The sequence below is a fragment of the Falco peregrinus genome, chromosome 5, assembly GCF_023634155.1.
Source record: "Falco peregrinus isolate bFalPer1 chromosome 5, bFalPer1.pri, whole genome shotgun sequence".
NCBI lineage: Eukaryota > Metazoa > Chordata > Aves > Falconiformes > Falconidae > Falco > Falco peregrinus.
Window position 1 is genome coordinate 75,004,293 of NC_073725.1, and position 16,420 is coordinate 75,020,712.

A 16,420-nucleotide genomic window follows, 5' to 3' on the forward strand; every position below is an offset into this window, starting at 1 on the left:
CCTGGAAATGGTGAAACACCTGCCTGGCAACGGGAAATAGTGAATGAATTCCTTATTTTGCTTTGCTTGTACGCACAGCTTTGCTTCACTTAAACTGTGTTATGTCAACCCATAAGTTGTTTTTTTTTTTTCCTTCTCTTTTACCCTTTCGGTTCTGCCACCTGTCCCACTGGGGCAGTGAGTACGCTGGTGAGTGGGGGCTGATCTGCCATCCAGGGTCAACCCACCACATACAGGTAAGCAGGTTTCTTGACTCTCTTAGTATAAAGAAGATACACCCAAGTCTGAAATACAGTATGTGGTAGGTGAATAGGATTTGTGTGCTGGTCCCTGAGAGCTGCCTTATCTAACAAGCACTTGGCCAACTGCTTCTGTTGGGTAAAGTCAAAACATACCGGTACACCGTCACTCACAGCGAGGTACGGCAGCTTTCCTCCCTCTGCACACACAGCCAACTCTGTTCTTCAATCAATCCGGCCAGATTTGCTCTGTATGGCGAGTGTGCAATGATTTTGGTATAGGTCACAGACAAATCTCTCTCGTGAATGCACTAACAGACATGTAAATCTATTTCAATATTGTAAAAGATGTAGGCTTTACTTGGTGAGAAATCCCAAAATCGCTAAACCCCAGTGACCAGTGCCAGAACACTCCCACAGCTGCTAGTGAGCTTCTAGAAAGGTCCACAGTCAGAAGCAGTTCTGAGAGGTACAGTTCGATTTCTGAAGGTAATAAACAATCCTGAAGGAAGGGTAAATGTTGCTAAATACAAATGTATTCTGTCAAACTCATGTGCTGCTTCAACTTTTTACCTCTCTTCAACTATGTAGAGTAAGAATAAAGATTTCATTTTACATCAGCAGATTTGTTCTTCCCTCCCAGCATTCTCCTTCTGTGCTGAAGACACGTTTTCAAACTGCCATCCCATACTCAAAATATAAAGAGCCATCAGTTATATGATTTCTAAGATATCTTGCAGGGTCAGTAAAAATTCTCACATAGCATGTTGTTTATTGGTTGTGCACAAGCTATACCAGAATAACACGTTACAGCACAAACTTGTCAACTCAGTAACTAACCTCAAGTGTCAAGTGTAATAAGACCAAAAAAAAAAAAAAAAAAAAAAAAAGGGGGGGGGAAATTAAAATTTCCCCACATCTCATCCAATTATTACAATCCAAACCTCCTGCTCATTCCACGAAGAGCAGCAGTAAAGATACCCCCCCACCGAAACCCCACTGTGCTGTCAGACTTGTGCTCAGCGCTGCAGCCAGACGTGACTCAGCAGGACCTCCCGTCTGACACGTGGAAAGCCGAACGCGGAGTGCACTAGGTGGACTACAGATGCACCATATGCAGGGGCAGAGCAATTTGCCATTGAACACAGGACTGTCTTACCAAGCATTTAGCACAACATTCTGCGCACGTGCGCTGCTGCAGGCCCCCAGCTTTGCCGCTTGCTAAGACAGCCGTACCCAACCTAGCTGTGCTGAAGCAGCAGCTGCGCTGGAGATGTAGCAGCACACTAACATACAGCAGCAGTAACACAGCAACAAAGAAATAAATCCTCCAGGAATCCTGGGCTGCTAACACACCCCGAAGCCCAGAATATCATGCTACAGTTAACAACATTTGCCATACAGAACTACCCAAGCGCTTGCAATGACTGTACCTTCTCCTTGCACAATTAGCATTATCAGAAAAAGTTACAGAAGTCTGTAAGCTCTTCAAAGAAGAAGAAAAAAGGATCAAGTGTATATCTTTATTAAAGAATGCTAATATCCTTGACATGACCCAGATCATCATGAGGACTGTTACATTTCAATTAGCTTTGAGCTAGGCTGATAGGACTTTTCTAATAATTGCATGATTTTCTTGAAGAAAATTTTCAATTTTTTATGAGACAGGAGAGAGCATGAAATTCTAAGTTCTTTTTCACTTGTTAAATGTAAAAATCATTAACAATAAAAGGTACAGGATTAGAGGGAGAGCAGGAGGAAAGATGGCCTAGTAATGGAGGCGATGATTTGGGATTTGAAAAATAGGAATTGAAATCCTAGCTCTGCTATACTTCTCCTGGCACATCAGTCAGGATGTTAAATTTTCTGACTTCTCCTTCTGTAATAAAGAGATAATAACATGCACTAATCTCACAGGAATTTTGGGACTTGATATCTCTTAAATGCCACAATGCTGTGGAAATGAACTTGATCAAAAACATCTTAATGCTGTAATTTGGAGAATATCCAGAGTGCACTCAACTGCCAATGGAAGTATTGGAGGCTAAGTGTTTACAAGCATGTGAAAATTTTCATAATGCCTGAATAAGAAAATGTCTGCAATGCAATGTTTTTGAAGGAAAGATCTAAGTAGTGTCAGAAAACAGGCTGCTACATACAGTATATTCAGATCCTAAGGTTAATTTATATTCAACCCCTATAGCTTTTACTTGGTAGACTCAAAACACCACTTGCAAAGATGGAGGATTTAGAAAGTTCACAGAGGAATCCATCAGAAAGAAATACTGACTGCATTCTTGAAAGAGGCAGGAGAAAAGAATGAACTCTTAGATATTTTTTTACATGTACATTTGTATACGGCCAAGAAAGAATTACAAAGCTGACTTTACTTACAGAGTTATAGTTCAAAATAATCTAGGGTAGTATTTCCAAATCAATTGCTTGTGTGAGGGGTCTGTCTCTTGTTTTCAGAATGTCCTATGCAGTTGCAGTAAGCCTTCTGCTCTTGAATGCGCTTTGAGAGAGTAACTTCTAAATTCTTTAGATGCTCAAATAAATACATATATCATTATGTGCAGCAGTGATTAAGCACAATCTAACCAAGGGCAATGTCTTCCTTTATTTATGTAGGAAGATCATGATTTATGTGAAACAACCAGCATAACCACCTGTAAAATCAGAAGTAGACCACTGATACTCTGATTTGTAGCTTGTACAAACACACACCCCTGCCCTGTTACAATTTAGGTAATCATAAACTATAGCAGTGATTAACTTTGATTCATGTAAAACTGCTCCCACATACCTGCTCTTTTTCTCTAAGATCGCTAGAGATTTTACTGATATAAACTTAAAATTAATGATGTTCCATAAAAGAAAACAACATTTTCTTCCCTTGGGAAAGAAATAAGATAAACATTGGAACATGGAAATCAAAAAACCAAACAAACACCAACCAAACCCAGAAAACTAAACCAAGGCAGCATATTTAGTCTCCTGTGCTGGAAAGAGTTAAAAGATCATATCTAAGGAAACAGGTGCCTAACTAATAGAAAAGTAATATTAGAAATCAACCACCTAAACCTGACTTACCTTGCACCAGCAGTAAAAAAAATTCACACACAGGTCAGGCTTAGCTACCTTAGTTAAGCTTTTGCTGAAGAAAACACATCCATGAGAATGTTCTCCTGCTTATCACTGGGAGCGTGTAAAAGCCTCACCGCTTCTGGTCCATAATGAATTCCTACAATAACTGTTGAAGATATCGCAAAACAACAATGAATAATATGACAGTGGAGCAGATACTAACAACTAAACAGTTCCCCATCCTAGCTCAGATGAAGTAATGGAGCAGAACTTACTGCTTCATTTACGTTATCTAACTACCATTCTTCAACCCTTTTTTATTGTAATTCACAGATATCAGTAATTCAGTGCTGCAATTTTAAGAATACTTAACTCTCCAGACTAATACTATAATTCAGACTACATTAATAATACAGAGATGAATAAATAAGGATACAATCATTAATGTCTTTTTTCCTTATACATTTATTACAAAATGGTTATACTGGTTTATTTCTAAAAGAATTATGATATTTTAAAATAACTCTCTTTCACAATTATTTTGTTTATGCCTCTCAGGTAGAAATCTCCAGATCATACTAAACTCAGATAGCTCTGTGGCATACTATGTTGTTTTGGAAAACAGATTTATTGTATTAACAATTTTAAAAGATGTGTTTAATGAGAGGAAATAAGGACCCATAATTCCCAATAATGTTTTTTCAATGCAATAAAAGCCATTTGTCTGTTACATATTTCAACATGCTTACAATTCCAAGGAAAACCCAGCTCTGAAATTAGAGGGAAAAGGGGTTTAAATGCCCTCCTTGCAATGGCTTTATAGGCCTTTTACATACAGCACAGCAATTAGTTTTGTGTCACTGACAGACTGCAGAAGTGAAGATAAGACTGTTTTGAGATAGACAGCGTATCTGCATATATGCATCTACATCCACTGGGGTTTACAATGTGCCTGCTGCCCAGCCCTCTGAACTGGGAACCAGTCAATGATCTTTTATGTCACTCATGCAGATCATGGTCATTACATAGAAGATCGATCCCATTCGTTGTCTCTCAGTTCTAACCAGCGTATGACAGCCAGAGCACGGAGCTCATGGCACGTGCTCTTGCCTAGTGCTGCACTCCGCAGCATTCCCACCTTCATGAATTCAAGTTCGTGACAACAGAACAGGAAAAATGCTCCAGTCAAGGGAATGAGTGAGGACTCTGCTCCTCTAGGGTTTACACCCATTTCTGCTACAAACTGCTTGCCAGTCACTCTTTGTGCTCGATTTCCACTTGTATATTTGGAACAATTCTCTCTCCTTTGCCTGTCATGTTTATTTTTAGTTGTTGTTTTCTGGACCTGTGTTTTATTGCTTTGTTTACGGGTTTGCTCAATGCACTGCAGCTTTGGTTGAGTACTGTAGACATTATTACACAATTAATAGACAGTCAAATGCCAAAGAAATCCATAGGCTACAAAACTGAATTTTAACATCCAGGATTTCTCTCTAAACTGTTTAAACTATACTTACCTCAACATATTGATCTATCAAAATGAAAAAGGAAAATACCATAAAGCAATCATAGCTAGAAATTATACTTAAATTGAACTGAAGCCCACTGAACACAAAATTTACTGTGACTATTACATGAGGTTCTCGACACTTGTGAGAGATATTTGTTTCATTACGCACAATTCCATCATCTTAACACGTCTGTGTTGGAGTGGTATTGCTCTTTTAAAATGCTTCTTCTAAATAAGGGACTGGGACAAACCATTTTATAATCAGTAATGTTCTACATGTGTACACCATGTCACGGGTGAATAGGGCATAACGCCCAGCCATATGGTGTACTTAAGAGCCAACTCATCTACATAGGCTGTTACCAGGCAACATGCTGGACTTCAGTCTGAGCTTGGTTAAAAGATGACCTCTTAGCCCTAGAAATTGATTGATATTCATTGTGCTGGTTAGGTTATGATCACAAGGGAAAATAATAAAACCAATTATGCACATTGAGATTTGGCAGCACTAAACCTTCCCCAAATTCCTAACGAGTATTTTCTTCTTACTTGTCATATATCCCAAATCTCGGCTTTAGCTTGTTGAAGGAAGATGAATATCTTTTCCTTTAACTACACTTACAGAAACTAAAGCACTATATGCACAGTCAAATCAATGTTAGCTTCCTAAAAACATGACAGTAATTATGCCAGGGACCGCTGTCTCCCATGGGTTAGAAACCCCAACCTCATTCTTGCAATTTTTTCCAGAATTTTTCTAACAGAAGCTGTTCAATTGCATCAAATTCTGCTAAGAGCTATAAGGTTATTCTGTGACAGAAAATACTGTTCATGACAGAGGAGAAGCAAAAAGCAACAAGCATGCTGAGCACTATAGAATTCATTTGAATCTGTCCTCAAGATGAACAGGATTTTTTTTTTTTTGTCCAGTAAGTCAAACAGTCTTTTGGAAATAATGAAATCCTTTTTTCAAAGACATTAAGAGGATGATTGTGTTCAGTGTAGGAGAATAAATGTAAAATTCTTCTTATTTCCAACAAGGACTGTATGTCTCATTTTTTTCTACAACACCAACCTTTGTGTGTTGGGGCAGAACTGGACTACTAATATTAACACATTTGAAGAAAAGAATTAATCTAGTATCTTATTATGTCAATACACATGTGCGACTACTTTCTATACATAAAACAAAGAAAAGTACAGGTATAAATGTATATAAAATGTAAATATCTTCAGTTGGCCCAATATAGAACAAGCCATACTTATTACCCAATCCAAAGTGTTAGAGCATCACAGTTTCCTTTAAGCAGAGGATTACTGAAAACCTGAGAAGTACCAAATACACACCTACCAAGAATCATACACGCAGCTTTTTCTGATACTTCTGTATTCATCAGAGTAACTACAGAAAGTGATATCCTGAATAAAAAGTGCCTAATCAATATGGTCTCTAAGAATGTGTTAAAACTAAAAACTTTACAAGAAAAAATAAATTTCAGGAATGAAAGAGCAGCAAATAGTTTGGATGTGAAAGTCTCTTCTCAAGGAAGGAAACAAGTGAAAAATGAATCAGCACAAATACTTTTTCACGTCCTTCAAATTTTGGAGCTTAATTCACAGTATTACTCTATTCTGACATTATGGGTACATTTAAAAAGGCAAGCATGATGAATTTATCCATAGCCGTCCTAAGGGAAAAAAGTGTCTGTGACTAATTTATATATAAAGTAATTTCTTCTTGACAGAATCATCCTAAGGTAAAATAAATATGACAGTGACATAACCCTAACATGTAAAAGGGTCAGAAACGGGGAAGATTATTTTCTAATCATGTCACTAGCAAGTTGTTGTTCACTGAAGACTAATTGTACTTACGGTCTACTAGCCCTGTGAGCCAGCATGCTGTTGTGGATGGCTACAAACTTTTTAGGAAAGCCAGGACAGTGAGGAGGTGATGGCACTGCTCTTTATGCGAGGGAGCAACTGGAATGTATCGACCTCTCCTCTGGGGTGGATGCAGAACAGATCGAGAGTTTACAGGTGAGGATTAAGGGGCAGGCCAACATGGGGGCCACCACTGTGGGTGTTTGCTACAGGCCAACTGACCAGGAAGAGGGAGTCCATTAGCCCATCTACAGACAGCTGGATGCAGCCTCAGGACCACAGGCCCTGGTTCTCATGGGGGACGTCAACAACCCTGACACCTGCTGGAAAGGCAACACAGCTGGGCACAGCCAGGCCAGGAGCTCCTGCAGAGCCCTGATAACTTTTTGATGCAGGTGGTGGAGGAGCCAGCGAGGTGAGGTGTGATGCTGGACCTTCTACTCACAAACACAGAAAGACTGGCTGGGGATATGAAGACTGGGGCAGCTTTGGCTGCAGTGACCATGAGATGTCAGGATCCTTTGGGGAGGAGGCAGGTCACTAAGTAGGACTGCAATCCTGGCCTTCAGGAGAGCTAACTTTGGCCTCTTCAAGGACCTGCTTGGAGGAATCCCATGGTTTAGGGCTCTGGAAGGTAGGGGGGTCCAAGAGAGCTGGCTGATATTCAAGCAATACTTCCTCCAAGCTCAAGAGAGGTGCATCCTCATGAGTAAGAAATCAAGCAAAGGGGGCAGGAGACCTGTATGGATGACAAAGGAGCTTCTCACAAACGGGAGGAATAAGTTTACGGGATGTGGAAAAAGGGACAGGCCACTTCGGAGGAATATAGGAGTGTTGTCAGAGCATGCAGGGAGGCAACAAAGGTGGCTAAGGTCTGTTTGGAATTAAATCTGGAGAGGGAGGTCAAGGACAACAAGAAGAGCTTCTTCAAGTACATCAGTAAGAAAAGGATGAATAGGGGAATGTGGGCCCGCTGCTGGCGGAATGGCAGAGCTCAGAGGGCTGTGATCAGCGGCGCAGCGGCGCAGGTTTGGCTGGAGGCTGTAGCTCGCAGTGTTCCCCAAGGGTCAGTGCTGGGTCCAGTCCTACTCCAATTTATTCATCACTGACCTGGGTGAAGGGACTGAGCGCACCCTCAGCAAGGTTGCTGATGACACAAAACTGGGAGGAGTGGCTGATACACCGGGAGGTTGCACTGCCACTCACTGAGACCTACACAGGCCAGAGAGTTGTGGGGAGAAGAACCTCATGAAGTTCAACGAAGACAAGTATGAGATGCTGCAACTAGGGAGGAACAACCCCACAAACCAGTACAGACTGGGGATTGACCTGATGGAAGAAAGACCTGGGAGTTCTTGTGGACAGTGAGCTGCCCATGAGCCAGCAGCGTGTCCTGGTGGCCAAGAAGGCCAGTGGTGTCCTGGGGTGCATGAGGAGGAGCGTGGCCAGCAGGTGGAGGGAAGTCATCCTCCCCCTCTGCTCTGCCCTGGTGAGGTCACATCTGGAGTGCTGTGCCCAGTGGTGAGCTCCCCAGGTCATGACACACAGGGAGCTACTGGAGAGGGGCCAGCGGAGGGCTACAAAGATGGTGTGGGAACTGGAGCATCTCTCTTGTGAGGAAAGGCTAAGGGAGCTGGGCCTCTTCACCTGGAGAAGGGAAGGCTGAGGGGACCTTCCCAATGCCCACAAACACCTTAAGGGCGAGTGCCCAGGGGATGGGGCCAGGCTCTTCAGCGGTGCCCCGCGGCGGGACAAGGGGCAACGGGCACAAACCCCAACACGGGCAGTTCCATCTCAATATGAAGAAAAACTTCTTTCCTTTGAGGGTGACAGAGCCCTGGCACGGGCTGCCCAGAGAGGCTGTGGAGTCTCCTCTGGAGACATTCAAACCTGCCTGGACACGACTCTGCAACCTGCTCTAGGTGATCCCGCTTCAGCGGGGGGTTGGACTAGATCTCCAGAGGTCCCTTCCAACCCTGAGCAGTCTGTTATCCTGTGATCAGCATGGCCAGCTGTGAAGTCCAAATTATTTCTTCATTCATTGTGACAGCACAACAGAGATTTCAGACAAATTCCAAGGAAAGTACAATAAACAAACAACAACAAAAATCAGCGCACTTACTGAAAGAAGGCTCCGATCATGAAAACAATAGGCACCACTTGCATGGGGCTTCTGTGTAGTTTCCTAAGAAAAGAAAAACACATTCTTACTGTAAATGAGAGACTCAAAGGAGACTGTATTTGTGCCCTGCACCCATGGACAGCTGAAGGTAGGCTTTAAGACTCAAAGTGTTGTAATAAAATATAAAATTGATAATGCATTATTTGGGCTTTCACAAGAAGGTTTGCATACATAATTGGGTCATAATTACATTTTTATTGTAGTACAAAGCTGAGCAGCAAAATCTGCTTATTGATTCACAAATACCAACAAAGATTTATTGTTTATTAATCAATTGTTCAATAGACAGTAAAAATTTCCAGGCGGTTTGCAACTTATTTGAATCCTAAATCCTAGGTTTGCATTATGAACTTAAGTAAAATAGACATGCAATTACTATGCCATAGTTTAAAATTTTCCCCAGTATAGATTTCTGTTTCGATAGAAACACAACCATGATTTACTTTTTGTGTATTTTTCGATTGAAAACTTCAAGCAATTTTTCAGAAGAAAAATGATCATAAAATGCATAAACAAAAGTGGTCATCCAAAATATATTACACATGCACACAGCTGGCAATTAGAATAGGGTAACATTCTATTCCAGTCCACTTTTTCTAATTGGTGAGCAGCTTTGTGAAATGTAATATTTTACTGAGTTATTAATTGAATTTTCGAAGTTACAGTAAGTTCAGCCATGTTTTTCATAACAGATTCTCCCAATACGCATTTTTCATTTCCATGTGCACGTAGTAGTATATACTCTCTGATACCAAATACTCTTCAAAGAAAACACATAGCTAGGTATATGTATTACCAAAGCATTCTCTAGATAAATTTAATATACTTTTTGTCCACTTAGATAAAATTCCAAACAGTAAATATACTGAATATTTGTTCACAAAGGATGTTATTCCTCATATGTGACTTCATTTTAAATAAAACAAATAAACAAAAAATTACTGATTCATAAATCGTAGTGGCTGTCTCTAATGCAGTTGACGGTAAATAACAAGAACTACCAGTATCGGAAAGGTACAGGTTCTACAAGCATGTCAGGTAATACTGCAACTATGGTAATACTGCAACTACCTCACATTTAAAAAAAACCAACCAAATACAAAACCAAAAAAAAAAAAACCAAACCCACCACCAAAAAAACCCACCTATCTCACATAAAAAAAGCCCTGACAGGTTCAGAATCTGAAAAAGTAATAATCAGCAACAGAAAACACTTGCATTTTGGTCATCTTAGAGCAGGGACCATCACTAGGAAAGCATCTATCAAAGTATGATCCAATTTCACAACTGAAGCTCCTAGCAGTAACTGCAACTGTCTTACTGCCAAAACTCCGCACGTTCATCATTTTCTGAGCTGAAGACACAAATTGCTTCCTACTTATGAAATATAATGGACCATATACATGTAAAAATACTACAGAAAATGCAGTTCGCATAGGAAGGCTACATATGCACATAAACTAGAAGTTAGAACTACTGCATCTTCTCCTTTCTGGGTAGTGTTTCTTTGTGTGAGATCAAAGATATCTCTGAGCACAACAGAAAGGTGAATTAATGGTATCAAGAGTTCCTTAAAAATCTCTAAGGAGAAGTATTTTTTAAGTAATTAGCGTACATTTTCAAATATTATGTCTGATTTAGGACCAGCTTGTCATGCCACAGTGAAACTTACTTATGGTCAACAAAACTGAATTGAATAATTGAAATAATAATTGAAATAATTGAATAATTGAAAACTGAGTCTCTCAGGTTTTCTCCATCAGGGGTACTTGTGTTTCACAATTTGAAATCCTTGTGATTTTTGAAATACAAACTCTCAATTTTAGACTTCCTAGTGATTAAAATTCTATCCCATTATGGTTACAATATGTTAATTTTCCTTTTCTGAAAGACTTGTATCTGACCACTCAATCCTGGCAGACTTTCTGTTTGGCATCATGTTACTAATCATTAATTTTAGAAACATTATACTCCCAACCGTTACTGCTAGTGTTCCTTAGTTATCCGGCAGTTTCAAACTCTAGTGACTGAAGAAACTCAGAATACACACAGAAATAAGATGTACAGAATTTTAAGAATATATGCAACTCCAGGAAGAAGCAAGAGTATACTGTCATACATCATTTACAAAGTGCTGTCGCATTAAATGAGAGCAAAAACATGAGAAACTGTAAAAATAGTTACCTCTAAAACAATTAACTTGGCTATAATATTTAACCAGTGAGCAATTACTCATTTTGCCTAATTTTACAGTACTGTTTCATCCCTCTACTAATTTCCTCCACATCGAAATATTAAAGTTTCACGCTCTACTGACTGCAGAAATTTGTTCAAATGTTTAGCGATCTGAATATGACAAGCAAAGAAAGATTTTCCTCAAAGCAAACGGTCCAACAGCACCTGCTAAAATGACAGCGGGACTCCACGCGCAGTCCTGCACCCATCCCACCACCGATGGTACTTTCTTACCATATAGCTGGCCAAAAGGAAGAGCGGTATGGTATGTTCACAAACTTTACAAAAGTTTGTAAAGGTTTCTCCCCAGTGAAAGGAATATCCAGCCACGTACCCGTTTGCCTGCAGCGGCGTAGGCCACCTAAGGGAAGCTCCTGGCGCAGTGCACCCACAGGCTTTGCAAACCACGTGGACCTGACCAAGTTCCATTACTTATCACAGAGCACATCGCTGGATTTCCAGGTCTCGTGTAGACCACTTTGCAAAACCGAAATACGTTATGAAGTAGATTTTATTTGTTATCTACTCAGGCAATATCTAAACAACAAGCAAGATTTTCCAGTCATATTCACATGATAATATGAAGCAACTTGCAGCAGAAGGAAATACAGTTGAAAAATGTTAATATTTTTTGTGGAAAAAACCCTAGACTCTGATAAAATCCTATTTACAAGCCTCAAGATAACCTAGTTGACTACGAACTTTGACATTATACCTTATTATTCTTTGTACTGAGATGAAATGTCATTAAGACTGTCCACACAGCTAAAAGCAGCCTTGTGGAGGAACACAAGATATGCATTTTTAACAGTAAATTTTTATTTCTATAACTGTCATATATCTTATGACATGAAGGAGGCTCTTGTTTTGCATTCCTATCACACAGAAATGAATATACAATTAGCGACATTTTGCTTGCATCTGGTATTACAAGATTTGTGTGTGACAGGCATATTCAAGAACAACAACAGCCTTCTCCAGACCCACCGCAGCGCTCCCGCCCTGCAGCGTCCAGGCTTGCTTCCCTGAGAAAGGGAACACCTGGGAGTCAGCTAGAAGTTGTCCCACTAAGTGTGTTATGTGGAAGCCTGGCAAAGAAGATGATGCTTTAAGATTCACCTTCAAATGGCAAAGTTGTGTTTTCAGGCGTGTAGACGAAGTACTGAGAATACTCTGGTCTTGCCTCCCTCAGAGCAGTCAGCTCAGGCAGCCCAAACAGGCTCATTGGGAAAGATAGCCCTTACCATCCCTGGGCGTTCCAAGAGTACCATTTTTTCCATAGAAGCAGGTCCCTTAAACATTATATTACAATTAAAACAAACAGAGAAACCCCAAAGCAGTAATAAAAATTAGTAGTAATACATATACACAATTACTAAGCCTGACATAACGCCTACTGTTTCACACCTTTATCAAAAGCCTACATAAAAATTGATCTAATCTGGTATTTTTTATTTTAATTCTGTTCTAAAAATGCAATTAAACAATGATATCTGTGCTGCAAGTTACAAGTCATTCCCTTTAGATAACAGCTAAATACAACAAGCAGTGAGTTTTGCCATCATTAGACTTCTAACCATATTACTTCTATTTCGAGGCTTTTTTGTTTGGTCTCAGTTTAATTTCCTGTCAGCCTTACAAGAGATTTCTAATGTTTGGGCTGTAGGATATGCTCTGATTAAAAATAATCTTCCCAATTACTGCCTGGCATGAGTCTACTGCCACATGCACTCTGCCACTGGCTTCTGAATTTCTGTCAGCAGTAATTGTGTCTGTAGCTTCTAACTGTAAATGAAAACCCAGGGGGCATATTTGGGTTCCAGTTTCCTTTGCCTAGCCATATCTTTTAATTTGTACTGTCTGTCAAAGGAGATGTTCGTAGGCACTAAAAGGAGATCCTTAGAACATCAGCTTAAAAAAAGAGGAAAGGAGAAAAAAAGAAATGCAACTGGAATATGATAAGCTATATTTGATATTTATTCTAGCATACTCAACGTTGATGGAGAATCCTGCTGCATTGCTTGGCCTCAGAAGAGGTAGGTTGAAACTATTTATCAAGCATTTCTAGCTGCACTTTTTAACCATTACATTTAATCAGAAGTGTTGATCATCACCTTATTATTGCTGAGTTTTTGGAATTTGATCATTCTCATGAATATTTGTCAGAACAGGATTTCTTATCACAATGGAAAAAAAATGTTCTGTTTCTCAGGCTTTGGCCCCTGGCCTAAGCCATACCCTGGGGACACCCATCTCCAGCCCTGGCTGAAGCTTGGAGATGGGTTGTAGGCAACCTGTCTCCTGGGTGGACCCCCTATGCCTCTGCTGCATCTTCTCTCCCATCTGTCTTCTACTCTGGTTTCCTGTGGGGAAATGCCATGGACCTGGCTCTGCCCTCCATGTTTGGACCCAGCAGGGCATGGGGAAGGGCAGGGACTCAGCTCCTGGCGCTCTCCAGGAGCAGCCAGCTGACACCAGGCCCTACCGTGTCTATGTTTGAAATCACAGTGCCTACACCTGGCAGTTGACGCAGTCACCATCACCAGCCTCGTGGTAGGTTTGCGTTAAGGTTCTCATAGATTCCCTTCTCTTAGGAGTGGTGCTGCTGCGATGGAAAGGTGGCCCGGTGCTGTCAGGGAATGGTGTCCATGTGACAAGAGCAGGATGGAAGCAAGATGCCCCGGGTCCATTTTCTAAAGAAAAAGAATCTCAGGAAGAATGACACACTGAGCACAGACTGTACTCTGTGAAGGAGATACAGAAGAAACTCAAGGTGTAGAAAAACATTTGATATAACATCAAGAGTGAAGCTCTGTGCTGAAGGGAAAAAAAAGTACAATGAACTACAAGAAAAGTATATAGGATATACGGTATTCACTGCAAAGAATAATATTCAGGAAATATTTGCTATAAAATGAAGAATACTGTAAAGTCCTGTGAAAATAATTTTCTATGAGGTTTGATCTGTCAAAATTAAGTAAATTTTGTATGAAAAGTAAATGGGCATCCGACACATTTGGAATCCAAGGAGTACAGAAAGCATAATTTTGCATGCAAGAAACGTGGAGGTTTTCTTCATGATAGGGGGACAAAGACTGAGATACAGTGCATGTGAATAGGGTCTTGTCCAAATGGCATTTGAAACTGAATAGTTGTTCTTGCCACAAGAACGTACTTGAAATATTGAGGCCAAATGTTAGTGTTCTGCATTCTGCTGGTTGATACTCTATTCTGTATGCTTGTATCTGTAAATGGGGGGAGACAGTTGAAAGGTGGGAAGAGAACTGTTTTCAGCTCTGTCCTAGACCTTTGGCAAAGCATTCTGTAATATAACTTCCCTGTTGCCAGGGCTATGCCCTTAGCAAGTATTCTGTGCAATGTGAGGGCAAGAGGCCTTCGGTTAATATGTTGAATTAAGAACTTTAACGTATTAACTGAAACACACAGTTTCTCACCTGTGCCATGGAGACTGTAACAAACACCACATTCCTAACTGCAGTATTATCATTATTATTATTATTATTATAGGTAAAAATACTATGGATATGTTAAAATATTGATTATTCTAAAAACATTGTACAAGATGCATAAAAAGTTCTTTTTGCCTCCTCTGAGCCCTACCTCAGAGCAGCACTGTACAGGCTGCAATATGGAACGAGACCGTGATATCCTCAAACTATCTTTGCTTCTATTTCCATATCTCATTTGAGATAAAAGCATCATCTGCAAGGTATATCCCCCTACCCCGAGATGATGGATGAAATTGCCAGAGGATTTAAATAAATACCCACTTTTTTAAAATATAAGATAAGCCACTGAGTTCAAAATGGTTACCCCTGTGACAGAGGTCATCCAGATGTTTAAATAAATTCAGCATAAAAGCTGTAGTATTAAGTGTAACAGTAAAAATATTACGAAACCAAAAGAAATACTGGGAAAGGACAAACGGACTCACAAGTAAGGTAGGAAATCTGGCACTAGACATGGCTGATATAGCAAATGGCATCAAAACCTCACTACTGACTTCTTCACTGAGTGTTTCATTTCAGATCCATTTTTCAAAATAGGTAGCATTCCATTGCCATTATCAAGATTAATGTCCCAACAATACATGAAGACATCAACTGGACCGTGGGAGAGAAAGTAAAAGAGGAAAAGAAAAAAGGCATTGTGATGTACTTCACTGATTATATTCCTAACAATATTTGAGCTTTCTGGTTCATAATTCAATGCTTGCTCAATAAAGAAATACAAATTTAAATTGTTTCCTGCACCATACTAAAGAGCCCTTTAGGAACAACCTCAGCCTCTGACAAAATTATTATTAAAAAAAGCACAAGTTGATAATCAAAATATCTTACTGTCTAAATGGTTGTGATGCTAAAGATATGATCAGCATTTTCTACAGCTTGTATTTATGCTAAGTGGTGGCTGCCTGGCCTCCACAGGCAACCTCCCTCTGCATAGGAACAGAAGTCAGTTCCTCTTCACACAAATTACTAATGAAATCCTCAATATAGAAATACAATTTTAGAGGGTTTAATCTGGAAAAGTTGTGGTCTTTTAATGTAATTCCCCTCCTTTCCAAGCCTACATATGACAGATTCAGTCCTGCCTTTGTGGTTTTTAGTGGGTTTGACTTCTTTACTTCAAATCAGGTTTAAAAAGCTCAGGAAAAAAACAAAACAAAACACACACACACACATACACACACTCCAAAAAAAAAAACAAACCACACCAAACCCCCCCCCCCCCCAACAACAACAACAACAAAGCCAAACAAAACCTGGTCAAATTGTATTTTTACAGTGCTATGCACCAGATCTGCCTTACATCAGCTATCGTGACTGTGTGCATACATAGCCAACGAGTAAAGTCTTCAGTGTTCTCAAGCTTTCAAGAGAAGTCATCAATCGGTCAGCACTCTGCAGACCACCAAGCCTCTCCTCATAATAGAGTAGTACCACTGTCATTACAAACACCACTAATTGCTGTCAAAATATTTTTTTGTAATCATGACCACGGTTTTATCAAGACCTAATATCATTTATCTCTCAGGCTTTTTTGGAACACCTGTTAGTCTCTTTTCATGCTACTACAATGTCAAAATGTGCCATCTTCACCTGCGGTAGTACTGCCCAAACTGCCCAAAGTACAGGCTGAGCAGTACCATGAGAAGTATGAGGTTATTGCACACAGCAGCCTTCCAGAACTCACACCTCAAAATGGGAAAAAGTCTGTAATACTGACAGTGACATTCAATGATCCTTTCAATTATAAGCA

The 16,420-nt window shown here is 40.0% G+C and overlaps 1 protein-coding gene across 1 annotated transcript in view; it reads right to left on the reverse strand.

Moving 5' to 3' along the window:
- The window catches only part of RBFOX1 (RNA binding fox-1 homolog 1), a 917,418-nt gene that overhangs the window by 754,277 nt on the left and 146,721 nt on the right, over positions 1-16,420 (reverse strand). Inside the window, 1 exon segment of the mRNA XM_055806591.1 lies at positions 8,843-8,905. Within this exon segment, the coding sequence (XP_055662566.1) occupies positions 8,843-8,905 (63 nt within the window).